General features: G+C 62.0%; 2 protein-coding genes across 2 annotated transcripts in view; both read left to right on the top strand.

Annotated features, from left to right (window-relative positions):
• LOC116641372 overlaps nucleotides 1–15,219 on the top strand; it is a 40,962-nt gene extending 25,743 nt beyond the window's left edge. The window contains exons 12-23 of the mRNA XM_032419030.1: nucleotides 499–596; nucleotides 844–957; nucleotides 1,980–2,544; nucleotides 4,621–4,706; nucleotides 5,368–5,495; nucleotides 6,443–6,530; nucleotides 7,751–7,897; nucleotides 11,392–11,539; nucleotides 11,909–12,042; nucleotides 12,379–12,490; nucleotides 13,451–14,799; nucleotides 15,061–15,219. Coding sequence (XP_032274921.1) covers nucleotides 499–596; nucleotides 844–957; nucleotides 1,980–2,544; nucleotides 4,621–4,706; nucleotides 5,368–5,495; nucleotides 6,443–6,530; nucleotides 7,751–7,897; nucleotides 11,392–11,539; nucleotides 11,909–12,042; nucleotides 12,379–12,490; nucleotides 13,451–14,799; nucleotides 15,061–15,219 — 3,128 coding nt within the window. The remainder of the gene's footprint in view (nucleotides 1–498; nucleotides 597–843; nucleotides 958–1,979; nucleotides 2,545–4,620; nucleotides 4,707–5,367; nucleotides 5,496–6,442; nucleotides 6,531–7,750; nucleotides 7,898–11,391; nucleotides 11,540–11,908; nucleotides 12,043–12,378; nucleotides 12,491–13,450; nucleotides 14,800–15,060) is intronic.
• Nucleotides 15,220–25,397: 10,178 nt separating this feature from the next.
• The window catches only part of QSOX2 (quiescin sulfhydryl oxidase 2), a 30,320-nt gene continuing 29,304 nt past the window's right edge, over nucleotides 25,398–26,413 (top strand). The window contains exon 1 of the mRNA XM_032419029.1: nucleotides 25,398–25,719. Coding sequence (XP_032274920.1) covers nucleotides 25,398–25,719 — 322 coding nt within the window. The remainder of the gene's footprint in view (nucleotides 25,720–26,413) is intronic.

Below are 26,413 nucleotides of genomic sequence, written 5' to 3'. Positions count from 1 at the left end.
AGAGCACCAATGGTGTGCAGAGCCCGAGCTGGCCCCTCCACTGCCCTGGGGGACTCCCTGACCCAGGCGGGGAGGCTGAGGTTTCTGTGCTCATTCTCTGGAGCAGCCCCAGAAATCCCAGGGACGCCTGGGGACCTGCCCAGCTGTGACCCTGACTCCGCGGCAGCAGCTGCCATCCGTCCGTCCCGCATGTGCTCGGGCTTCTCACCGCCGGTGGGGGCGGGGGGGCACCTCGTTTTCCCACCGAGGCTCTGAAGGGCTAGTGATTTGTTCCAGGTCACCCGGGGAGGTCTGTCTGCTTGGCTCCCGCTGTCTCTGCAGACTTGGGCATCGCTCCCGGGGGAGTGTGGCCGAGGGTCAGGCGGCACGAACCCCGAGCTGAGGTGGAGCAGTCCCAGCAGCCGGCTGCCTCCCCCTGCCGTAGGCTGCACCTGTCTGCCCTCCCTGGATGCCGTGCTGGGAGTCGGGCGCCTGCCCTCCTGCAGGCCGAGGGCTGAGGCCGCTCAGCTGCCCCTTCTCTGGCTCCTGCAGGTCAGCGCTCCGGGCACCTTGCCAACGTCCCCCGGAAGTCCCCAAGCTTTCTCAAGTCCCTGCAGGTGTGTCCTGCCCCCATCCTATCGGGCTGATGACAACTGTGTCCCCGGTAGGCCTGCCTGGCTGGGGTGAGCGGGGAGCAGCCCTCGCCCCCCAGAGGCTGAGCAGAGAGGCCTGAGTGGGGGGCTTTGGGGGCTTCCCTCCGAGAAGTGGGGCACCACCTGCCCTCTGGGGCTCAGGGCTTTTGGGAGCCATGGGGCAGCCGTGTGGGCCCCCCCAGGAATCCTGAGGCTTGGGCCCTCCCTGCAGCTGGACCAGGAGAAGCAGGAACAGGTGCTGACCCTTCTGCGGCAGCGGGCAGAGCTGGAGGTCTGGGAGACGCAGAAGGCCCTGGACCAGCTGCTCTTCAAGCACCAACTGGAGGTCAGCCGGCCCATCCCGAGGGCCCGAGGGCTCTTCCCAGGCATGCCCCACTCCCGGCCAAGGGGCGGTGCCACCCCGCCTGCCCACCCGAGCCCAGGGCCCTCCCGGGTGGATTTGGCTCTCTGGCTGCGTGGGGACCGCGTGCCTTTGTGGAAGGTCAAGTTGGGGAGGTTGCGGAGGACACAGTGCCACCTGAACCGTGGGCCCTGCCGGAGCCTGGAAGTGGACAGCATGGCTGCCTGCCAGAGGCCAGCTCAGTGGGCCACACACAGACGCTCAGTTTAAAGCAGAAGCAGGACGTTTTGGCCCACTACTAACCTGGGGGCACCTGGCTGAGGGGACAGATGACCGCCTGAGCCTGTGTCCCGGTGTGTCGGCACCTGAGTCTTGGGCTCTCTGTTGGAGCTCACGAGCTGATGTGTGCAGGGCGCTCAACAGCCCTGGCAGGGCTGCCCGGAGGGGCAGGGGCCCCACATCTCTGAACCACCTCTGCCCAGCCCCCTGCGCTCGCGGTTCCGGGGAGTACAGATGGCATCTGGCCCTGCGGCCGGCATCTGGGATCTGGCTGGATGTGGTCAACCTCCTCTGTGTCTTCGGCTGGGGGACTGTTGGGAGGTACTCACAGTACAGTGGGGAGGCATTCCCAGGAGGGCGCCCCAGCCCGGGGAGCATGCGCACACAGGTACACACACGCGCCTGTGTGTGCGGGCAGCACGCACACCCGCCCGGGTTCCAGCTCTCCCCTGCCCCTCCTCGTTCCCAGCGTCACACCCGCTGAGTGCTTGTAGCTGCCGCAGCTGGGGTGCAGGGCTGTGGCTCCCGCCGTCCGATCCCCCAAGTCTGGGGTGCTCCAGCCCCGGCCTTGCTCTGCGTCTGCTCGGCACCTGCCGCCCTCCCCCACGCTGCCACGTCCAACCCGGTCTGGGGGGCAGGGGGGTCCATGAGCCCCATGTGGAGGATGGACAAAGGAGGCCTCTGAGGTTGGGGCCTCCGCGACACACCCCACCTTCCTATTCTTGCAGCATCTTATGGAGAAACCCTCCACCCAGGCCAGGCCAGAACCGGCTTCGGCTTCGGCTTCGGAGCGGCCACGGGTGTGTGGAGTCCTGGAGCCGACAACCTCTCCGGACACCGCGACCACCAGACCCAGGTGCGGCCGCAGGTGGGGCTGGCCACGGCCTCCCAACATAGCCGCGGGCGGGCCGGCCGCCTCGGATGGGCGCGGGCGGCTGGTGCTGCTGGGGCTGTGTCTCCAGCACTCTCCCCCCACAGATCACACCCAGCCCTGGGCAGAGACGCTGCCGCACCCTCCCAGGGTGCCCAGGAAGGACAGCAGAGTCAGGAGGACAAGTCAGCTTCTGCAGGTGAGAGTCCTCAAAACCACGCACACGGCAGGCGTCCGACCCCGCGCCTGGGGCAGGCAGAGGGGCCCGGCTTTCAGCCACATGCCTCCCCTCCTCCTGCGGACAGGCTCTCCCGGTGCTTCTCCTTCCCTTTCCCGGGCTCTGTGTTCTTGCCGTCGGCATCTACCTTACACGGTTCAGGAACTCCACGAGTCTCCTTTACTGTTGGGAACACTCTGTCCCCTCTGAAGGTGTCTGCACAGCCCCATTTCCCGTGCTCGATCTCGTTGGTGTAGACCCGATTCTGTCTCTGGCTTCACTGTCCTTCTGTCTGAAGGACCTCCGTTAGCACTTCTGGTGGTGCCGGTGACACATTCTCTGAGCTTTTGTAAAGCCTAAGGACAAACTCATTTCATCTTTGTTTTTGAAATATCCTTTGCTGGACAAAGAACTCCAGGTGGATGTTTTTCCTTCCGGTTGACGCGCTGCCCAGTCTTCTGGCTTGCCCTGTTTGCGACGAGAAACCTGGGGTCACTCTTCTCCCACGCAGGAGGCGCTTTTTATCTCTGGCCGCTTTTCCCGCTTTCTCTTCCTTACTGCTTTGGAGCTATTGGATATGACGGGTTTTGGTGTAGCTTCTCTTTCTGTCTCTTGTGCTCGGGGTGTGTTGTGAACCTTGCACCTGCGGGTGCATCGTATTCGTCGTGTTGGCCACCATGTCCGGCCACCATGTCTTCTGTGTCCTCACCTCGCCTCCACTCGCCTGGATGTTTTTCCACCTTCAGTTCTTTCTGTGTGTTTCTTTTTTTCTTCCGTGTTTCCTTTTGGAGAGTTCCTACTGCCGTGCCTTCAAGTTCATTACTCCTCTCCTCTGCGGTGTCCAATTTGTCACTAATCCCACTCAGTATCTTTTTCTTCTCAAGCATTTGGGTTTTCATCTCTAAAAGTTCCATTTGGACACTTTTTTATATCATCCCTGATTCTACTTAACTTAGTAAACATAGGGAATATAGTTATAAAAGCTTTTAAAGTCCTTCTCTGGCTCATTCTACTATCTGGGTCGGTTTCACTGATTGATTACTCTCGTTATAGGTCATGCTTTCTTGCTTCTTCACATGCCTGCTGGACACTTTGAACTTTACCTTGTTGGGTGCTATATTTATGTGCTCCCACAAACAGTTGTGAGCTTTGTTCTGGAACAGTTACTTGGATGCAGCTGGATCCTTCCAGGTGTTGCTTTGATAATTGCCAGGTGGCTATGAAGCAGGGCTCAGTCTGGGACCAAGGCAGGAGCTTCTGTGGACTCTGCCCTAAGACCCATGGATCATGAAGTTTTCCAGCCTGGCTAGTGGAGACAGGTGCAACTCTGGGCCTTCTGCTCCTTCCTGATGCTTCTCTCCCCAGCACGGGTAGCTTCCTCACATGGTTCCCACAGAAGGCTTGTGGGGACACTCCAAATCTCCATATTCTTCCTGTGTGGCTCTCTCCTTTCTGGTCCTTCTTCCATGAGTTTTAGCTGCCTGGGTCTCTCTAGACTCCCAGCTCCATCTCCTCTCTTCGAGGGGTCTGTGAGGCTCTGCCTCAGTTTCCCCTCCCTGCACCGCAGCCTAGAAAACATTCTCAAGGCAGTAAGCTGTGACAATCAGGGGTCTCACCTGTTTTCTGTCTCTCAGGGATCACTGTGCTATATTGCCTGATGTCCAATGTCTGGAAAATTGTTCTTTCGTATGTGTGTGTGAACATTTATATATGTATATGTGTATATACGTGTCATTTTTTTGTTTTGTTGCATTTTAAAGTTATTTTTAGTGGGACAATAAATCCACAATCCAATCCCTTTTACTCTCTTGGTGGGAAGCACAAGTCCTCAAATGAACTTTTTTAAAACTATAGAGTCCTTTTTCCATCCCACCCAGCACTGAAGGACAGCTAGCAGTGCTCAGTGGCAAGAGAGCTGCTCATGCCTGGAATTTGCGCTCTGCTGTCACCCCACCTGCTTGGTGCTAGACCTCAGGTGGGTCACTCTGTCTCTGGGCCTCAGTCTCTCCTGTGGAAGTGAAGCAGCAGAACTAAGTCATCCCCGAGGCCCCTGTACCCTGGGTCTTGTCCTGTGTATGATCAGTGGGTTCATACACAACCTTGCATCGGGACAAAGGAGATGGTGAAATTCCCCTGGTGTGGCCTTGTGAAGATGTGGTGTGCAGCTGTGTATGTGGGGGGTATTAAATACCCCAGACATCCGACCTTGGAGAGGCCCTCCTGGAGAAAAGGCCCCTGGAACCCCCACATGACCCAACCACCAACTGCTTTCTGTCCTCAGAGCCCCGGCAGGAAGGGGGACCAGACCAAGCTCCCTCCCAGCTGCCCCTGGCCAGGCTCTACCCTCGAGTCAACCCCACCCACCAGGTACAGGTGCCCTGGGGAGGGGGGTCCAGGAGAGGCATGGCAGCATGTTTCAGACCCAAATCCTCCAGCTGACTGCCTGGGCCATCAGGGGCTGGGTGCTGAGGCCCACGTCTCCTAGAGCCTGCACCCAGGGCGTCTCTGCTGCAGATTCTGGGCTGGGGGAGGCACTCCCTGCCACAGGAATCACCCACCCTTCCCACTGACATCTGCCCGAGCCCCTTCCCCATGCCTGGGGCTGTAGGTGAGAGCAGGCATTTCAACAAAGTTCTTCAGGCAGGCTGGCCCCCACCTTTCAGGCTGCGCATTTCAGGGCAGGCAGCCATCTTTCCCCAACCCTCTTGGGCACAAACAAGTGCTCAGCCTGGATCAGGGCTGGGCATGAGACCAAGACAAGCAGGACCCCGCCCTGCCCTTGGGAGCACACAGTCGGGAGGGGGGTACTCCGCCTCAGGAAAGGAGACACTACGGGGTGGGGGGAATGAGTGAGGCGGGGCAGTCCAGGAGGGCTTCTTGGAGGCGGCGGCCACCCCTGGGCTGGGCACCGCTCCCACCCAGCAAGCTGGTCCAGGAGTGGCCTGCTCGATGTGCCCCGCCCCAGCGGAGCCTGGCGGGGCCCTGGAGCGCCGACGCCGCCGGAGGCCCGGGCCACTTCACGCTCCAGATGCTGGAGCTGAGCCTGCGGGAGGAGGAGCTGCGCGCGCAGCACCAGACTGCGCTGCTGCGCCTGCGCGAGAAAGCGCTGGAGGAGAAGATGTGCGCCGAGCTGGCCTGGTTGGAGCAGCAGCGAGCGTGAGCGCACGCGCGGTTCCGCCCCCTCGGGTCCCGCCTCCCGGTCCCGGCCCCGCCCCCTGTTCGGGCCCCGCCCCCGAGCCCCAGGCCGGACCGCGATGCGGGGAACCGACTGTACCGATCCCAGCAGTGATGGGTATTTGCGGGAAGTTGGCTAAGGCAGTGAAGCTCCAAGAACAAATACGTACTTACTGAAACCACCCGCAGTGCCGCCTCTCCCGGGGAAGCCCCGCCTGTTTAGCAGTCTCGTTGAGGGAGACACGCTTACGGCTGCTGACCGGCACTGGGGGTTCACCCAAGTGCTGTTCTGTAGCCTGAGGTTCGCCCTGGGTCAGGAAAAGCTCCCCGCGCGCCCCTGCCCAAAGCCACAGCTCGCAGGGTGTCGCGCTCGGGCCGGCCGCCCAGCTCCCGTAGCCGGCCCGGGCTGGGCCTCCCAGCCGCCTCCCGCTCTGCGTCCTTACGCTGAACAGGCGGAGAGACTCCCCTTAAAGTAATGCCTGCGAGGGGCGGGCTGTGTCCGTCACATGCATTTTGATGCACTGATTTTTGATGCATGGAGAGCTTCCTGATGGTCCCTCACTGGCTTCCAAAAAGTATACCCCAGCGACGGTCCTCCCCGACAGTTGGCGAGCGTGCCAGGCTGTGCGTGTGCGGTTCCATGGTGCCCCCCCGCCCCCGCCAAAGGACCCTCTGGGTGGGCTGGGGCTCCAGAGTGCAAGGCGCTGCCCTCCCTCAGTCTGTCAGGCCCGAAAGTGGTCATGAAGAGTAGGTGGGAAGAGTGACAGCCTGGGCCGGGCCTCCAGGCCCCCGGGGTTCCCCCAGCCTGTCCCGGCTGTGGGCGGGGGCCATCCCAGGTCCACATGACTGGCCGGGGCTGGCCGTGTCTGCAGTTTTCCACACCCACCTGTGGATGCCAGGTGAGCAGTGGGTCCTGCCTCCTCCCTCAGGTGTCTGGGCAGCAAGGGGAGCCCCACGGCGCCGGTAGCCTTGGTGGAGAGGCAGCTGCAGGCCCTCAGCAGCCTTGAGCAGGAGCAGGTAAGGGCCAGCGCAGCCCCAGGGGTGGGCAGGCGACCAGCACCGAGTTGGTCCTGCCACCCTCCTGGCTGGTGTGTGAGCATTCTGCACCACACCGTGATAATTCCCCAGCCGTCACCACCCTCCCAGGGGGCTCAGGACCCCGTGGTGCAAGGGGAGCATCCAGTGGCCAGAGGGGGCAGCGTGGCCTGGATGCCGTGTGGCCCTGCCGTCCTGCCCCCTGTGGCCTCCTGGAGCCTCGCCAACGGGAGAATGACAGCAGTGTCTGCTGCGGGGGCTGCGGGAGCGTCAGCGTGGCCGGCACTGGCCAGGGGCGGTGTGCACGACCACAGAGGGGCTCACTAGGTGCTCCGAGCCGTGTCCAGGGGCCGCTGTGTGGTGGGACCCATGTTAGCCCCCTTTATGCAGATGAAGAAACTGAGGCTCAGTGTAGGGGGCTTGCCTTGTTCAGGGACCCGCAGAGGGGCAGTGAGGGGTGGGGCTGGGTTGACAGAAACCCTCCCCCCAGACGGCCTGTATGGGCCAAGGAGGTGGGGTGGGGGATGTGGGGATTCCAGGCAGAGGGGCCAACGGGAGCAGACCCAGACAGAAAAATGGGGTGACATCATGGCCGTGAGCTGTGAAGGGGGCTGAGAAGGGGCTCCATTATCACATGGCAATGAGGTGGTGAACCAGGTGGTCTGAGCCCCTGACCCCTGGGGCTTGAGCAGGGGGCCCAGCTCTGCCCAGCCTTAGTTTCCTCTTCTGACCTATAAAGGCTGCCCCTCCCAGGGTGGGTGTGCAAAGACCCGAGCATGTGCTCCGGGCAAGGTGGCTCTGCCGAGGGGTGTGCCTTCAGAGACAAAGCAGGGACCAGAGGACACCTGCGGACAGTTTAATGAAGGGATGAGTCCAGGGGGTGGGGGCAGTGCCCAGAGCCTGGAGAGAAGGACGGCTGAGTGGGGGAGGGCAGAGGTGCCACCAGCCTGCCCCACCCCAGCCCTGGGGGCCCCGGGGAACAACACCCTACCTTCCCTCCCACCTCCTGCTAAGCCTCCTGTTGGCCAAACCCACGGGGGGCGAACTTGCTGGAGCAGGATGAGGAGGGCACCTGGAGGGGCTCAGGGAGGCCCCGCAGGAGCCGGGCTGCCCCCTCAGATACCCCTTTTTCCCGCTCATCACGTGGGTCTCTCTTTGTGCGGGGTTGGGGGTTTTGCTGACGCCTCCTCTGTCTGGTTCAGAGAGAAATCCGATGGCTGCGGAACACTCACCTGTTCTCCCACAAGGAGAGGAAGCTGCTCCTACAGCACCAGAGGGACATCCTCTGCCTGCAGACGGCCCTGATGCACCTGCAGCGGGAGCTCGAGGCCCGGACCAGGCCGCCTCAGGTGGGCGCGCTCCCCGGGCTGGAGGCTTGTCACCTGTCCCCTGGCTGCTCCGTGGGACAGTGCAAGACCCCCATCAATATGCCTGCGACCCAGAGCGCGGAGGGCCTGGGGAGAGATGCAGTGGGAGGGCAGGAGGGGCGGCCACCTCCTGCGGGGGCCAAGGAGGTTTCCTGGATACCGCAGCCCTCGTCAGGCTCTGGAGGGGGAGCCAGACCCCCCATGGTAGGGGAAGCCACCCCTCCAGGCCCAGGGGTGGAGGTGAGAAGCCCAGGGGAGGGGGGGCTTAGGCTAGAGCTGGGGATGGGGCCAGGGCTGGTGGCGGCTGAGGCAAGAAGGAAGGGTGGCCTGGGCTCCTAGGGGGGCAGCCCCTTGGGGAACCCCAAGCAGCAGGGGTGTCCTTGCTCCAAATCCCCGTCCCCACCAGCTGTCCCATGGACGAGGCTGTGTAGACACGGAGCGGGGCAGCCGTCCCCAGCCTGCACGTCTCCTGTGTCGAGATGGGGATGCTGATGGCCTCACCTGGTGGGGTGAGGATGGAATGAACTGGGTTCTATGGGTTAGCAGTCACACTGCGGGATGAGCAGCCGGGTGGTGTGCGCCCCGCCCCAGGCCGACCTGCAGGACAGGTGACCCGGGGCAGCCTCGGGCAAGGAATCCCCAGCCCTGGGCCTTATGTCTGCACCTGTCTGGGGGTGATTAGCACAGGACGCAGGGCTGCTGGGAGGGTAGAACCACCTGTCTGAGCTGGTGAGAACACCTGCTTCAGCACCACACACCGGGCACCCAGCGGCCTCGCCACGTGAAGCCTGCCCACTGCTTTGCCTGAGAGCAGGTGAGACAGGCGTGTGTCACACGGCTCCCTGTGCTGTTTCTCAGAGGTCTGGCCCCGAAGTCAAGCCCGCTCAGACGGAGGGGCCGGCACAGGGCTCCTCATGGCCCTCGACACCACATGGGCCTGGCAGCCCCACCAGCCCCAACCCCTGGAGAAGCCCTGAGAGCCCAGGCGCCCAACAGTGAGTTGTCACCGGCAGTCCTGGCCCCATGCTCACCATTAAAAGCCTTTTCCGTGCTGAGTGGCCCCTGTGCTCATGGCTGCTGGGCCCTGCACCTCTCAGCCCTGCTGAGGGGAGGGCGGCCCTGGGGACCCCGAGGGGGCCCTGCTCCCGCTGGCTGGCCCATGGGGATGTGGGCAGAGGCCAGAGTGGCCCTGGCCCAGCGGGAGGAACACAGCGCTGGCTCGTTCCTAGCGGGGCTGCTGGCTACGGTGTGGCCCTGGGGTGCCCTCCCTTCCTGAGCCCGCTTCCTCATCTGTGAACGGAGACAGGGCTGCCACCATCCCCGGGCTATGTGGGGAGCAGCGAGACAAAGCAAGTAGACGGGCCTTGCTCGGGGGCAGTGTGGCCCCCCCCAGCTGCCAGGAGCCCCTCCGAGGCCGGCGTGGGGCTGTCCTGCCCACTGAGGCGGCTGAGCCTTCTCTCACAGGCTGGCCACGTGGCCGCTGGCTTCGTTCTGCAGCAAAAGGGCCTCTCCTGGCCGATGAGAGGGGCCCTGCCCAGGCTGAGTCACCGAGGGGGCGGCGGGGGCGACCGATGCCCGGTGCCACCTGACACAGAGCCCTGCTGTGGGGGAGAGGGAGCTACTTTTCCCATCAGGAGTGTCATCCATCCCTACACTGGGAACGCCTCCTTCCCTTCTGTCTTAAATAAAATGGCCCAGGGCTGTCGGCCCACCAGCCAGACTAATCACAGCAGTCTGGGGGTGAGGACGCAGGAGGCAGCCCCCACGCCGGGAGGGGCTCACCGCCCCCCGCCAGGAGCGGCCTTCACAGGGACCCCTGCCTGCCTGTGGGAGGCCCGGCGCCTCCGGCAGCCCTCTTCCCGCATGGCGGGACCCTTTGTAGGCCTCCACCGCACAAGGGGGTCATGGCCCACTCAGCTGCCCAGCCATGAGCCCCACTTGGCTTCCCTGTGAGAGCCCATCTCAAATCAGTCTCAGCATGGACTGATCTACCCTTCACGTTGCTATGGATTGCCAGGCCCGGGGATCTCTGAAGAGGCTTCCAGGCTGACTGCACCCTCCCGGTAGCCGGGAGCTCGTTGGGAAGGCTGTGTGGGCGGGGCCGTGAGCGCAGGCAGGGGGCAGGCCTGGGCCCCCGTGGGAGCCAGCCGTCCTCCTAGGGGGCGAGGCCTCCTTTGCTTTTCTCATCACACCAGTGAGGCAATAGTCACTATTGGAGGGTTAGGGAACAGAGAAGCTGGGTACAAAGAAGGAAAAATTTCGGATTTTTCATAACCACTCCCTCCCTCACTGAGAGAGATGTTTGACTTTTTGCTGGAGGTCACACCACGCAGAGAACAGAGGTACTTCATTCTTTTGCTCCGACAAGGGGAGCTCAGCAGAGCTCGGAGTGGGTCAGGGCCCAGGTGCATCCTTGAGCTAGTGCCCGTGGGCCACTCCCCGCACTCAGCGCCCCCCAGGGCTCCTGGCCCAAGACCCTGGGTGTGGGGAGGGGGTGGGAGGGACGATGAGCCTTTTAACGGGCAAGGGGGCTCCCATTCTGGGTTATTTAGCCTGTCCTGCTCCCAAGGCGGCACTGAGGGGTGGGTGATGGGCTTAGGTGCAGCAGCCCCCTTGCTCCGTGCTCTGCGTCCTTGCTCCTGGGGCCAGGCAGGGGCCTGCATCTGGGACACCCTGGTGTGGACAGCTGCCTCCCAGTCCTTGCCCCAGAGTCAGAGCTCCAGCCCCTGAGTTGTCTCCTCCTTCAAAAAGGCTCAAGATTACAGGCACTAGGGATGGCCCTATGACCCCACTCCCTGTTCACACTCCCGATGTGGGTGTGACCGCCTCGGGGGAGACGCTCGGGCCACCCTGGGGGGCAGCCTGCTCTGCCCAGTTGTAGTGAACAGAAGCAAGGCAAGCCAGAGAGCGGCGGCCGTGTCCCAGCAGGCCTCCGCACCACACTGACCTTCAGTCCAGGGGTCAGGAGACCCGGCAGCCTTGCCCCCCAGCTGCCTCCTTGAGGCTGTGATGATGGGGGAGGGGGGTTCTTGATGCCGGTCCGTGTGCCCAGAGCATGGCAGTGGGTCTGGGCGTGTGGCATCCAGGCCTCCGACCTGCTGGGCATCCCAGAGCTCAGGTCGGCCCAGTGGCCGGTCTCCATGCAGAAATCTTGACAGAACACCCTGTGCTGCGGGACAGACGCCTCCCCCCGCCATGCCCCAGCCCTGTGCCTGTGCTCTGTCAGCCCCCAGCAATGGCCCCATCTGGGGGCAACGGCCCCCGCTTGGGAAGGTGCCTGCTGGGCAGGGCCCAGGCCCTGTTTTCCCTCACCCGCGCGCTGCCCACTCGGCCACCGTCCACAGCTGTGCCCTGGACGCATGCTGTCCCCCTCGGGGAGTGTCCTGGTCAGGGCTCGTCACCCGGGGAGGGCACAGCCCGGACAGACGGTCACAGGCCCTCTGCACTCACTGCCTTGCAGCCTCCCCACCGGGCAGGAGGACGGGACCCCGCCCCAGGCCACTTCAGCCACAGATAGTCCCCGGCTGCTTCCAAAGCCGGTGTGTGGAGAGGACACGCCTGTGGCCCGCAGCTGGCCTGACGCTGGGGGCCGGCTGGCGGAGAGCCAGAGCCCTGTGAGCCAAGGTAACCAGGCAAGGCAGCCGAGGACCAAGGGTCATCCTGTCAGTGGGCCCTGGCCACTTGGGGCAGCACCGGGTTGAGGTCAGAAAGACCTGCATCCTGGTGAGCCTCGCCCGAGCAGTGCGACCGGGCCGTCCCCCACCTCTTCCTCCATGTCTGGGTTCAGTGGGCCTGTCTGGGCAGTGTGGGTGGTCCAGCGAGGGGTGCTCTTCCCTGTCCTCAGTCTCCCCCTCTCTATACGGGGGCCAGTTCAGGTGGTGGGCCTGTTTCCCGAGGCTGAGTGTTTCACGTGGCTTCAGAATTCCTGGACACTGTGTCGTCCACGTCCTGTGGCCCGTGCCCAGCAATGCTCATGGTCCCTTTGCCTCACAGGAGACCCCCAGCCCAACCCCCAGCCCTTGTCCTCGGAGGAGAAGACCCGGCCTCTGATGGAAAGCCGTGCACAGAAACTCCAGGGCCGGCACTCCCTGGGCAGAGGGGGTCCCTGCAGCCCCCCGGAAGCCAGCGTGAGTCGAGGCTTGGCCCTGCACCCTCTGCAGGCAGAGTGGAGGCCTGGCCTTGCTTTGTTGGGTTCTACCATGTGGTTTTGGATGGGGGGTGTCACCCTGTCCACCAGATGAGGGTTTGGATGGGATGGGGCCTGTTTGGCCCTTCCCAGGTGGATTCGTCCGTTGAGGGGTCTTTGGAGTCCACAGGGGGCGGGTAATCTGGTAAGAGGGGGTCTCCAGGGCTGTCTTTAAGGGGATGGTCTTTGTTCCTTACTGGAGTCACGGGAGCACAGCAGCTTTATCCACGTACCGATGCCACAACCCGGCTGTGGTCTTCCAACACATTTCCAGCAGGTGGCTGAAGGCAGCATGAGCCCAGCAGGGTCGGAATTGGGGCTGGATTTTGCCAACAGCCCCAGGGAGGAGGTCCAGCAGATGGAAAACTGGCCGTCAGGGGAACAGAGGTGTGAGGTTTGGAGGGCTGCCTGGGCCGGCGGGACCCTTGGGCAGGAGTCAGGGCTCTGGGACATGGAGATGCCTGTCCTCTCCCGGAGAGATCCTCACTCCCTCCTGGCACCCCTTGTCCTGGCCTGGGCCCCCTGTGCACCCCTAGCCCTCCCCATGCCCTCCTGAGTCTGACTCCCTCTGTGGAAACAAAGATGTCACCTGGTGAATTGGCCCAAGACCCAGGGGTGGGGGCAGCAGGAGGGGCCCTTCCAGGGCCTCTGAGCCTCCGAGCCTCTCAGATGGCAACACCCCCAGAGACCTGATCCAGCAGGGACTGAGGCCAGAACCCCTAAACACAGGGCCCCTTGCCCCCACCCGGGGAGTCCTGTGCTCTGGCGGTCCTTCCCTAGTGGGGCAGATGCCTGGCAGGCCGGTTGTCAAGCTAATGAGGTAGTTGAAGGCCATGCAGAGGCCCTGAGCTGTGAGAAGGAGGCTGGGGGGATGGGGCCCTCTCCGGGGAGCCCCCGGGACATGCCCATAAATATGCCTACAGGATAGAGAGCTGTTGGCAGGAGGACCCCTGCGACCCCTTCTCTCGGCCGGAAGCCACCCCGCTGACCGCTGCTCCAGGTGATCCCCCCCCCCCAAAGGCCCCACCTTGCACAAGGAACAACAAATCCTCACTTAAGGGTCATCCGAGACTGGCTCCTCGGTCAGGGCCAGCCTCTCAGTCTCTGCGGGCAGCGGCAGCTCTGAGGCTGGACATGTCCAGACGTGATTCCCTTCCGTGTGGTGCTGAGTGTAGTTGGGGGCTCAGCCACGCTGACGCTGTGGGCATTTCTTCCACCTGTCTGGGCTTTTCTGGTTTTGGGCCCCTGGCTTAGGGGCCATGGGGTGTGGGCTGCCGCTTGGCCCTTGCCGCAGGGGTGACAGAGTGTGAGGACTGTGGGCCTCACCCCCAAACCCCCTCTCTCTGCAGCTCCCGCGCCACCCAGCCCACGTGCGGGCAGCCCCCTGGAGCTGGGCCCCGAGTCTGAGTCTGAGTCCGCTCCCCGGAGCTGCTCGGGGTCCCGTGCCTCCTCCTCTGTGAGTGGGCCGTCCTGCCGCTCTCTTCAGGAGTTTCAGAAGGTGTCCGCCACTCTGGTGCAGCTTTCCCTGTCAGACTGGGAAGCTGGGGACCCCCCCGACGCAGACCCTGGCTGGTCTGGGGAGTTCTCTCCTCAGGACTCCTGGGGGCTCCACCGCGGTGGGGGGCAGGTGGCCCGGGAGAGGGTGGAGGGCAGCGGGGCTGGTCCCCGGCGCGGCTCCCCCGTGGACGCAGGAGGCCCAGAGCCAGGCAGAGGCCCCCAGCAGGCAGGCTGGCTGCTGCCTCTCCCAGATGCCCCCTCTTCGAGGTCAGGGTCAGAGCTGTCAGAGGCGTCCAGCGAGCTCTGGGACGAGGAGAACCTGCTGGAGCCGGGCACTGGTGCTGAGCCCGCCTCGGGGCGCTCCTCCCCTGCGGGAGGCTCATCCCACCTGGAAAGTGGCGGGGTGCCCTGCTCTGCACCTCCTTCCTTGGGCCTTGGGGAGGGGCAGGAAGCTTCTGGAACCAGTGGGAGCCTGATCAGTGGATTAAATACAGGAAGAGCCAAACAGGTGTCACGGGAGGCTGCCTGCATGGCACTCCCATCCAAATCTTCCTCCAGTGACTTAGACCTGCCCCTTTCCTCTCCCTCGGGGTCCTTGGCATCCGAAGCGGTGGATTTTGGTGAAGGAGGAGACACTGGGCCTCTGCAGGCCTCAGATGGCTGCCCACAGGGGCCCGGGGACGCTGACCTGAGACTATCCAATGACGGGAAACCCCAACAGGCCTGGTCTGAGCATGAAGTCCCCGTGAACCTGAGGGCTCCTCCTAGGGACGCTGGCGGTCTGGTAGCCCGGACACCCGAGGGCTGGGCGCCTGGGTGTAGGGGGAGGGGAGACTCCCCTGACTCCCCTGCCCCAGAGGAAGCCTGCTCCACCCTGGCCAGTGGGGTCTTGCCTGAGATCCTGTCCCCCGTGGACAACGTGCTGTCCTACGGCAGTGCTGACCTTCCATCCTCCACCCACAGGGATGCCAGCCTCCCTCCTCTGCCTCCTACCCTCCCAGCAGAGAGGGAGGCCAACGCCACCAGCCTCCACTCAGAAGACTTCCCTCCCCCACCTGAAGATGCCATGTCTCCTGGGGGCTCGCTGGGCTCCCCCGGGGAGGATGCCTCCATCAAAACTGGGGAGTTGCCCTCCTTGTCTGAGGAGGGCCTGCCTGAGCCGCTGTCCCCGGGGCCCCAGGAATCAGGGCTCTGCCTGGAGGTGGGCAGACAGGGTGGAAGCCTTAGGGACAAATTGGGTGAATCGTGTTGTGATGAGGGAGCCCAGGCTGTGGGCAGCCAGTGGTCTGAGCCAGCTCGCTGGCTAGGGTCCCCCTTGTGTGTGGGGGCAGGTGATGCCGTGGGGGGGCTCCCAAGGCTGCCAGTGCAGCCCCCAAGCCCATCCAGAGTGGCCTCCGAGGCCGGGGAGGGTCTGCCAGTGTTGTTGGCGGCTGGAGGTACGGGGCTGTCTGGCACCGGGCAGGGCGACCCGGCTCCTGCTTTGGGCGCAGGCCGCTGGGTGGACGCACCCGGCATGGAGAGAGCTGAGGTGGTAGATTTGGTCTCCAGCCAGCTCACCAGAAGGATCCTGTGCGACTCGCTGGCTGTGCTCTCGGAGATGGCCCAGCCAGCGGCCCGCTAATGGAAGACCTGGCGTGTCCCCGAGGCTGACCCGGCATGTCCCCGAGACAGATGAGACTCCTGAGGAGACAGTGCAGGGCCCGCGGTGACACACAGACCCCTGTGACGTTGCTGTGTCATTGTGCCTGCGTGTGCTTGCGTGTGCTGGCACATGCGGGAGGCTCCGGAAGCCTGGACCCCCGAGGGCAGAGCCGCCATTCAGAATAGCCACCTGCCGCTGGCCGTGAGGGTGGTCACCCGATGGTAGGCCGAGGACCAGGCGCTGGCGTGACGTCAAGTGCAGTGGGCTCTGCATTCTTCTGGACGTTGGGTCCACTGCTTCCAGAGGCACCTGAAAGGGTCCCTGTTCCACAGAGTTCAAGAGGCAGGAAGGTGAAGGGTTGTGCGGGCAGTGTCCGGAGGCTGGCTGGCCCAGGACGGATGCGGAAGTCACGGATTTGAGAGCGAACAGTCTGGAGCAGCTGGGAGGGGAGCAGTTCCCAGGCTGAACCGGGCGCCAGGCCGCGAGACCACCTGCTAGGACGGAGAGCCATCCGGAAAGGCCAGGGGAGAGAGCGCGGTTCTGGGGACGTGGGGCAGCCCGGGGTGGTGGTGGGCGGGGGGCACGTCTGCACTCACACCCCCAGCTCTGCTGGTTGCTGACACCCAGGCCTGCGTGTGGGGCAGCCCACCTGTGCAGATTAGAGGAGCGGCCAGCTCAAGGGCCAAAGCTCACCGGCCAAGCCTCGGTCTGTCCTCTGGCTGTAGGTGGGCCGAGGCCTCCCTGAGCGCTCAGGACACCTTCTGGAAGACACCAGAGCCCCTTCCCTGGTGGCCGTCAGTGTTGGATGAGCCCTCGGGGACACAGGTGGTCTTCAGGGGTGTTGGCAGGGTGCTGATCCTTCAGGACTTGGCTCCTCCCATCCAGGGCCTCAGGCTTCCCCAGCTTTACGAGAGGAACTCAGCCGCTTGACTGCATTTATGGACCCCTGGGAAGACCCAGATTTTCACGACTTGCAGGTTAGGTGGGAGACGTCTCCAAAGCTGGCCTGGCAGAGCCCCGAGGTCGGCCTGCACCCTCCACCTTCTAGCTCTGGGGAAGGGCCTCCTCCAGGCAGCCCTCCATCAGGCCCCAGCTCTGGGGCAGCCGCGCGTCCAGGCCGGCTGCTGGCCAGACCCACCCTTGTCACACGCTGGCTCATCCTGGCTCAGGGCTCGGGGAGGCACGGGCTAAGACACTTCACACTGCCTTCGCCCAGGAGAGGCTTGGATAGGGGGTGGGGGGAGGTGTTCCGCTCTGTAGACACAGTTTCCAACCAGCTTCTGAGCTACAGCTCTCTTATTGATTTCCTTCTAGTTTTCTGAACAAATTAGTCTGTAATTTTTTACTTTTCTCTATTTATTGCTGACCCTTTTGGATTTACGAGGCCGTGTGAGAGGAGTTATGTATTTTACACACACGCGTTTGGCATGGTAATAAATCTCCCGCATCAAAACCCTGCAGATTTGCCTCAAACTCGATCGCCCCCTTTCTGGTCGCCGTGGGGTGGCTGTGCTCCCAGCTGGACCCTCCCAAACGACCTTCCCCAGGTGCCGGCTGGAGACACGCCGCGCCCAGGACAGCGGGGTCCACGAGAAGCCGCGCTCTACAGTAACTTGGATTGTTCAGCTCAGCACCGTGATGGTGTCCGATGCCCTCAGTCTCAGCCGGCCCCACGAGTGTGAGCGCGGCTCTAGCGTTCGGGTCTATGGAGCCGGCGAAATTCCACACCAGGACTGCGGCTGCCAGGGCCTCACGCGCCTTGGCTCCAGTCCCTACTAACCTCGTGGGCCGATAAATCTTGATACCAGCCTCCAGAGAAGTCATTATCTTTCACAGGAAGTGATTATTTCCCAGTTAAAACCCACATTTAATTTTCCAGTGATCTGTCTCTTTCAGCTGCCCTGCACTGTACCCTCCTGCATAAAATGCCCCCGAATGCGCCTTCAGTCCTTCAAATCCCAGACCACCAGACCAGCTTACGGGGCCTTTTCGTCCCTTACCCTGAGTGGCCGTAACAGCCGCTCCTATAAAATACAGCTGAGGGCCAGGAGGGCAGGTTTGGAGCAGCGACGGCTGCGTGTGCTCCGGGGGAACATCGCGGCGCCGTCAGGGTGGTGCCGTCCTGTGCCCGGGGCACCTGGCCCCCCGGGGTGGGAGGTGAGTGAGCAGCTGGTCCACCGGGGCCAGGTTGTCTGGCTGTTGGATGAGCACCCAAGCAAACCCAGTTGAGGAGGTCAGACTTGTCCGTGCCGGCTCCCCAGGCAGCATCCTGGCCCCAGAAGAAGGTCTGCAAGTCCCACATGGCCCACCCTCTGCCAGGCATCAAACCCCAAGCTGTTCCTCTCCATTTGTCCCCCAACAGCGTACCTTTGCCCCCAGCAATGGCCCTCCCACATCCCCGTGAGCACAGCTGGGAGCTGGCGGTGGTGTTTGCATATGGGACGAGAGGTTTGGGGCACAAGGACAGGATCGTGGGCCCGTGCTCACACACCCCTGCACCCGTGGCCCTCCGTCCAACGCTGCGTCCGCCCAGGCTGTAACATGGCCCAGCGGGGCCGCTGTGATGCTCAGAGTCCGTCCCCAGTCCTGCTCTCCACCTCCTCCTGGGGGCGTGGCAGGGACCCCCATCCCCCTGCCTCCGTGTCCACCGTCCCCGCTCTCCTTATTGTGAGGACACACAGGATTGTCCCCACCAGGCTCCGTCCCTGGTGCGTGGCAGTGCTCTGGAATAATCCTCCTTCTAGAAGTTTTCCTGAGAATGTGTGGTGTTCCTGAGCAGCACCGCCTGGACACCAAACGGCAGCTGGAGGGCAGGGCCTGCTCCGGAGTCTGGGCTGCAGCTGGGTTCCTCTCTCTGCCCCGTGCAGAGCCTGCCCCGTCGGTGGGGTGCAGAAAAGACTCAGCGGCTCTGCCCTCCGGGGCCAGGAAGGAGCTGCGCCTTTGCCCGGCCCCTCCTGAGCCCCAGGGGCCCCCAGGGTGGAGACCCCCACTGTCGAATTTGTGCCGTGTGCCCTTAACCACAGTACTTGGGCCCCCGAGCTTCAGTTTCCCCCTCTGTAAAACAGGAACACCAATCCCTCACTGTATCAGCTCTGAGATGCAGGCCTCCCCACTGTCGAAAGCCTGTGAAATCAGAGAGCATCCTTGTGTCGGAGGATCTGACAATCCCCCTCAGCTGCGTGTTTCCACCTTAGCAGCACCGTCGCCCGGCCTGCGCGCCCACGGAGGGAGGGCAGATGCCTCTTGCAGACCGGGGCGGGGGGGTGCCAGGGGCTGTCGTGGGACTTGGAGCAGGGCCTGGAAAACCAGCAGAAGTTGCGATGCTGCCCCATTTCTCGGATTCTAAGATACAATCCCCCACACACCTTGTTTTAATGCTTCTGAATCTGGCTGCATTTTACAATCGACATGTGCATTGAAGTGGTGCAGTCTCTCCATGCTGGGCTAGGCCGGGTGCCACGGCTGGCTTGATGTCACCCCAGAGCAGGTTTGGGGTGAAGTAGTATGCGGCCATTCTGACTGGCCTCCAGTGGGGCTCACGGTGTCAGCGGCACCAGCCTGCCTTGCCCCCGTGGGGAAGGACACCCTGCTGCCACCTGTCTGATGAGACCTGAGGAAAAGGGATCCCCACGGCAGGACGGGGGGTTCGGCCAGCACACCCCAGAGCAGGTGACTGGCCTCCTGCTGGCCGAGGAGGGAACAGGAGAACCCCAAAGGCCGCTCAGTGGGGCCACATGCACCCCCACTGGCTGCCCCAGAGAGCCCCCCTCTGGCTCCCTCAGCGCCTGGATGGGGACACACAGGCCCCGGGGTAGAGTTGTGACGGTGGGACTTGCCCCTGGGGAGGGAGGGGCACAGTCCCTCCAGGTGGCTTTGGGTGTTTGCTGTGGACTGAACTGTGTCTCCCCAGAATTCATACGTTGAAGCCTTAACCCCCAGAGTGCTGGTGCTAGGAGGTAGCTTTGGGAGATGGTCAGGGTTTGATGGGGTCATGTGGGCAGGGCCCCACCCTGGTATTAGTGCCCTCATGGGAAGAGGCCCCAGAGAGCTCGCTCTCCCTCTGTCCACGAGCACACACAGAGGAAGGGCCCCAGGAGGACACGGCGGGAAGGTGGCCGGCTGTCCACAAACCAGGGAGTGGGCCTCACTGGAAGCTGACCCTGCGTACCCTGACCTGGAACGTCCAGCCTCCTGAACAGTGAGAAACGAATGTCTGCCGTTCAGTAAATGCCCGGTCTGTGGGGTTTATGAGGCGCCCTGAGCAGGCCCTAGTCTGCAGCCTGACTAGTGAGGCCCCACCCAGACCTCCTCCCCGCTGGTTCTGGGCTCCCTCTCTTCCCCTGGCTCACTCTGCTCCAGCTGTTCTTCCCACGTGCTTGCCCTTCTACCTCAGGGCCTTTGCACATGCCCTCCCTCTGCCTGGGCTGCAGAAGAGCCAAGAGGCCTGAAACACAAGAATTTGACCAGGCCAGTGACTTGCTGACTCGTGTCTGCTCTGTGACCCACTTCCTTTCTTCTCTGTTTTGGTCCCACAGTTCAGAGAAAATGTTGATATGCATAACAATTACGAATAGCAATTAAAAACCAGGTCTGCTGTTGAATTAAGCAAAAAGTCATACTGATAGGAGCTGAGGAATCGATAGGTCATCAGGGAGCTGGGTGTGAGCAAGGCCGCACCAACAAGCATCTGTGGGTCAGGCTCTGTATGCCGAAAACCGGACACACAGCCACCGGGCAAAGAATCCACAAGAGGCCTAAAGAAGACACAGAACGTTGAAAATAGAGTGTGTAAGGCTAAACCACGGGCCCGGATCACAGGAATCTAGGACAGAGCGCCATGCCCACCGGGTCCCGGCATCACAGCCTTACATAGAAAAGCCCCTAAACTGACCAGTGGGAAAACGGTCACCAGGGGCTGCTGCCCAGAGAAGGCTCCTAAACCCCCTGGACCAGGCCCTGCCGGGCTGCGCTGCCCCCATCCCCCCCGCCCCGCCCGCCCCGGCAGGAGCCCTTCTTTCTGCTCAGTAAAGCTGCCGCCGTGTCTGGGACTCTCCTTCCCCCAGCGCCCTCGGACACGGATCCGGAGGATGCTCGCGGGCGCTGGGGACATTCTCTGGGGGCTCGTCTGGGATCGCAGGGAGGGTGAGAAATACCGCGACAAAGGCACTTTTTTTCTCCTCCTTTCCCTTCTCGGGCCATCTCCGCCCTATAAAAGTTGCTCTGGAGAGCTGGAACACAACGGGAATCAGTCAGCCCGCGCGGCCGCCGTTCTGAAGGCTCCATCAGGCTTGCTGGACCTGGACTGTGCGAATCGTCCTGTCCCCCCCGAGCGGGGAATGTTGGCTCTGTCCAGGGTCAGGGCTTAGGAGGCTGTTCGATGGGAAGGAGCGCCCCCTCCCGACGCCTGAGGGTTCCTGGCCAAGGCTACTCTTTGGTGGCATCCAAAAGCAAAAGGAACAACAGTGACCTGACCACGGGCGACCCGACCCAGGGGACCGCTGACGCGAATCCCGAGAGAGCAGTGTGCGGAGCAGAGCGATCTCCTCTCCATGTCCTCGCTTTCTCTCCTCCCCTTGGCCTGTGGTGCCTGGAGCCTTGGAACAGAGGTCGCTTGTAATCCCCAGTGCCTGTGCCTTGAGGAGATTTCAGTCTCTCTCTCTTTCCTGAGCCATGGCGAACAGGTCCCCGCTTTTCCCTGGATCCCTTTGACCCCGAGTTTTTTCCTGAGATCATGCACCGGGTGATAGATGGGGGCGTCTCTGGGACCATAGATGACACCTGTGGCCCCTTCTGGCCCACGGTCCCGCCTCCGGTCTTCTGCCTGGCGAAGGCTCATTACACCCTCTGCAGGTGGCGTTTTGCTCCTGTTATTGGCGTAGGCTCGTCTCCAGGTAGGGTAGCCGGAGGGGATGCAGATGGGGCAAATGGGGCCATCCGTGATTCGCCTCCCTCAGGGAATGCCACCAGAGCGGGGTCCTAAATCGGATCACACACCCCGAGCTCTCATCTGGAGCTCTAAGTCGGGGAGAGAACTCAGTCTGCCGATGATAATTTTGTGGCAATGGTTGGCAGATACCCTCCGGGAAGTGCCATGGGCTGTGCACCTGAGGATCTAGGGGGGAGAAGCTCACTGCACACAGGCCAACCCTAACTCTGGAAAAGGAAAAGTGGGGAGAAGCTCACTGCACACAGGCCAACCCTAACTCTGGAAGAGGACACAGGAAACAAAGGCCACATGGGTGCAGAGTGGCTCCAACCCAGACGTGCCTCAACCCTGCTCCTAGACGCAGAGATAGGAGGGGACAGGGGTGGCAGGAGACGTCCTGCTCAGGCCCCACTCAAGATTTGGAGACTCTTGTGGGCGCCCAGGAGTGCCTCCTTATTTGGTAGATGGGGAATACGCCCCCCACAGCTCACACTCCCCTGGAGTGCATCCTCAACAGCTGACCCTCAAAAGAAATTCTTGCTATTCTCTGCACCTGTGCATGGCCCGAGAACCAACTGGAAGATGGAGAAAACGGCCTCCTGAGGGAAGCATGAACCATGGCACCATTCTGCAATTGGACCTCTTCTGTTAAAAAAACAAGGCAAATGGTCTGAGGTTCCTACGCGTGGGCTCTCTTCACCCTTCGGGGTAGCACTGGCTCGTATAGGAAATATGTGAACGACCCAGTCCCTCTGGCCGTGGTGCAACAGATTGGAACAAGGGAGGGACATCAAAAGGAGAAGTCAGATCTTGACCAAACAGACAGGGAGCTGCTCCACCAAAGCATAGCGCACCCCCTCCATACAAACCAGAGCCTCAAGCACCCTGTCACCTCTCTCTGCTCCCCTTGCAGGAACAGCCCCCAATGACAGAGGGACCCCGCGCGCGTCTCCCACACCTTCTTGCTCCAGGAGTTGAAGCAAATAAAAAAGTACATGGGAAAATGTTTGGATGATCCTGATGAGTATATTGAGGTCCCCATAGAAGACAGCCAGGTCTTCCATCTTACCTGGAGAGATAGTATGCTCCTGAATCAGACCCTCTCTACCTCTGAAAAGGATCAGCCATACGGATGGCTGTGATTTATGGAGATGAGCAGTGGACAATGGGAAACCCAAGCCCTCCTTGGAATCCAGCCTGAATCCGAGCTCCCCTCAGACGGGGGAGGCCCGAGACCAGGGGCAGACTCCACACAAGGAATAGAAGAAAGAGAACCTCTAGAGGAGGCTGACACCCTTCCACGTCCCACTGGGAGCCAGGCCGTCCCAACTAATGATCGGGGGGGTGGAGGGGGGGGAGTCACTGAGGAAGGGAGATGGAGGACCAGACATTTCTTTCAATGCATTACTGAGGGTCTCAAGCACACTTGTGACAGACCTCTTAATTATGCCCAACTTTCTCAGGTCAAGCAAGGAGAGGAACCCCCTCAGACTTATTGGAAAAGTTCTGAGAGGCCCTGATTAAACTATTAAACTTACCAACCTACACCCTGATAATTACCAGGGGCAGCTTATTCTTAAGGACAAATTTATCACCCAGTCTACTTCTTTTCGTTATATATAGAGATTTTATTTATTTCCTTGAGAGAGATCGAGAGAGAGAGCACAGAGGCAGAGGAGGAAGCTGACTCCCCCCTGAGCAGGGAGCCTGACGCGGGACTCAATCCCAGGACCCTGACATCATGACCTGAGCGGAAGGCAGAGGCTTCACCAACTGAGCCACCCAGGTGCCCCTCGCCCAGTCTACTTCTGACATTAGAAAAAAGTTACAAAAATCTCCTAGGGGACCGGAGGAGACTCTGGACAGCCTCCTGAAAATGGCTCCCAAGATCTTTTGCACTAGAAGAAGAGCCCCCGCCAGCGTACAGCTAAAGGGAAGCTACCCTGGGGAGGCCTGGCAAATGGGTTTCACCCACATGCTCAGATCTCGAGGAATCCGCTCTCTCCTAGTCTGCACAGACACCCTTACTAACCGGGTAGAGGCCTCTCCCTGTAGGGCAGAGCAAGCCTCGGAAGTAACAAAGAGTGTGACAATTCCCCGGGTTGGGATCCCACGGAACCTACAAAGTGACAACAGCCCCTCCAGGAGTCTCCAAGGTGCTGGGGATCCAATACCATTTGCACTGTGCCTGGAAACCACCATCTTCAGGAAAGGTAGGAAAAGCGAAGGACCTCCGCAAAAGGCACCACAGGGAGCTCACCCAGGAGACAGGACTTCCATGGCCAACTCTGCCGCCCACGGTCCTGTTAAGGATTAGGAATACACCCCAGGGAATAGGCCTGACTCCATAGGAGATGAACCTCTAAAAGATTTGAAGCTCCTTTTCAGGAAAAATCCAGACCTTTCCTTGATGCCAGATAGGTAATGACTATTAGCTTTTCTTGGTCATTCATAGCTTTAGGTGCTTTCTTGCCTTTCATCCTTGCCATAGGATTATATGCAGTGTCTCCCCAGGAGTGGGAACCCTGACAGAAGCCGTGGTTTTGCTCCTCCTTTATTTCTTTTTTAAGATTTATGTATTCATTTATGTGTGTGAGAGAGAGAGAGTGAGCGTGTGCACCAGTTGGGGGGGAGCAGAGGGAGAGAATCTTTCAAGCAGACTCCCAACCGAATGCAGAGCCTGACATGGGGCTCGATCCCATGACCCTGAGATCACGACCTGAGCCGAAACCACGAGTTGGACGCCCAACCAACTGAGCCACCCAGGCACCCCTGCTCCTCTATTCTCCTAGCGTTAGCCCTACGGGCCGCCTTGGCCTTCTGCCCATCAGACTCGTTTGTCTGTGTGTAACTCCTTTCTGCCGGCACCCCCAGCACCCACATTTGGGAGCAAAAAGGCAGCCTTCCGCCTGTTAAAAGCTTCCACAGCCACACCAGTCCGTGCTCAGAACTGCTGGCTGTGTGGGAGTCCATCCCCACCAGACAACTGGAAGGCTGACCCGGCCAACTTCACGGAATGGGCAAAGGCACAGGCCAACCTCTCACTCCGCGTTGAGGGACCACTTCCATTTTTTTGCAAATTTGAGCAACTACTTATCGCTCTTTAAGTCAGGAGTGGAGGAGCTCCTCATAGAGGATACCCCCGTCCTTGGACCAACATTTGGCTCTTGATACCAATGCCCACCATCTGCATCCGAGCAAACCACCCCTAGGGGACCAAGGTAGGAACCCTATCCAGTCACCAGTGTAACCACACCGTAATGGTGACAGATACTCGGGACTGGCATTTTACAGGCGTTGGGAGACACAGAATGTTGAAAACACAGCGTGTAAGGCTAAACCACGGGCCCAGATCACAGGAAGCTAGGACAGAGCGCCATGCCCACCGGGGCCTGGCACCACAGCCTTACATAGAAAGGTCCCTAAACCGACCAGTGGGCGTCTGCCTTCGGCTCAGGTCCTGATCCCAGGGTCCTGGGATCGAGCCCCACATCGGGCTCCCTGCTCCGCGGGAAGCCTGCTTCTCCCTCTCCCTCTCCCCCTGCTTGTGTTCCTTCTCTCGCTGTGTCTCTCTGTGTCAAATAAATAAATAAAATCTTAAAAAAAAAAAATAAATAAACCGACCGGGGGAAAACGGTCACCAGGGGCCGCTGCCCAGAGAAGGCTTCTAACCCCCCGGAACCAGGCCCTGCCGGGCCGCGCTGCCCCCGGCCCCTCCGGCGGGAGCCCTTCTTCCTGCTCAGTGAAGCTGCCGCCTGTCCGGGACCCTCCTTCCCCCAGCGCCCTCGGACGCGGATCCGGGGGACGGCCGCCGGGCGCACGGGGACGCCAGGCAGCTTTATTTCCCAGGCCCGCAGAGCAGTCGGCTGCGGTCCACGGGAAAGCCCCGAGCTCCGGCGCCACAGCACGTCCGAGCCCGTGGGGGTCTGGCTGCGTGTCCAAGAGTCAGGATCTCATAGTAAAAAGTCAAGGTCAGCGCCCCCGGTGGGGCTTCCGGATAAAGCACAGGGCCCCCAGTTAAAAGTGAGTTTCCGATCAGCAGCCCATCGTTCGTAAATCTGAGTGTCCCGCTAAATTTGCATTTCCGACGCGGGACCTTTTCAGTTGCTAAATCCGGCGACCCCGGAGGGGGCGGGGCCCGACGGGCGCTCGGGGGCGGGGCCGGGCGCGCGCGGCGCACAGGACGCCGGTTGCCAGGGTGAAAGGTCAGGCGCGCCGCGGCACTCCCAACATGGCGGCGGCCGGGGTGGCGGTGGCGGCGGCGGCGCGCAGCCAGGGAGCCCCGGCAGCGGAGGCGGCGGCGGCGGCCCGAGCCCGGCGGCTGTCCCCGCTCCTCGTGCTGCTGGCGGCGGCGGCGGCGGGCCCCGGGGCGGGCGGCGCGGCGCGGCTGTACCGCGCGGGCGAGGACGCCGTGTGGGTGCTGGACAGCGGCAGCGTGCGCGGGGCCACGGCCAACAGCTCGGCCGCGTGGCTCGTGCAGTTCTACTCCTCGTGGTGCGGCCACTGCATCGGCTACGCGCCCACCTGGCGGGCCCTGGCCGGGGACGTGCGAGGTGAGGCGCGCCCGCGCGCGACCCCTGTGCCCTGGCCTCGCAGCCGGCCCCCGGGGAGCCCGGCGGGTTGGCGGGTCCTGAGGCAGAGCCACCAGCAGCCCTCCTGCGGCCCGACCTGCGCAGGTGGGGCCGGGGGGAGCCCCCCGCCCGGGCCTTTGTCCTTCTGTTTGCTGACGCACACCCCGCCCGGCGCCTGGATAGATCCCCACTCCGTCCCCGCGCCCCCTGCCCTTTACACCCTCCTCCGCCACCTCTTCTGGTTTGGGTAGCTGACCATATGGTGGGTGCTCAGTGAGCTGGCAACTTAGCCATGCAGATGCGCTGGAGACCTCTGCGCAGGCAGACCGGGACCTGCAGAGCGTTCCCGGACGCACATCCACCCAACTACACGATCCTGCTGCCCGCTGGTGACAGTCCCTAGGTTCCTCGCCAGCCCTGCACGGGGGAGTTGGGGGCGGGCGGGGGGCGGGGGCGTCTGCATCACCCTCCCAGCCAGCGGGCTGCGCTTTAAAATGGAACGACAATGGCTCCGACGTCGGAGCTGTCCTCAGCAAGAGTGAGGTTTGGCAGGAGTCTAGCTGGTGCTCAGCTAACCTCGAATTACGTATTTCCGTGGGCAGGAGGGTAACAAATTGCTATACTTTCCTCCTGCACTTTTGTTTCTAAGTCTTCTATCCTCCTCTGTTGTGATTTT

Source organism: Phoca vitulina, unplaced genomic scaffold (assembly GCF_004348235.1).
Source record: "Phoca vitulina isolate PV1807 unplaced genomic scaffold, GSC_HSeal_1.0 scaffold21, whole genome shotgun sequence".
Classification (NCBI taxonomy): Eukaryota; Metazoa; Chordata; class Mammalia; order Carnivora; family Phocidae; genus Phoca; species Phoca vitulina.
The sequence above is the reverse complement of the archived record's forward strand: the minus strand, read 5'-3'. Positions and strand labels throughout refer to the sequence as shown.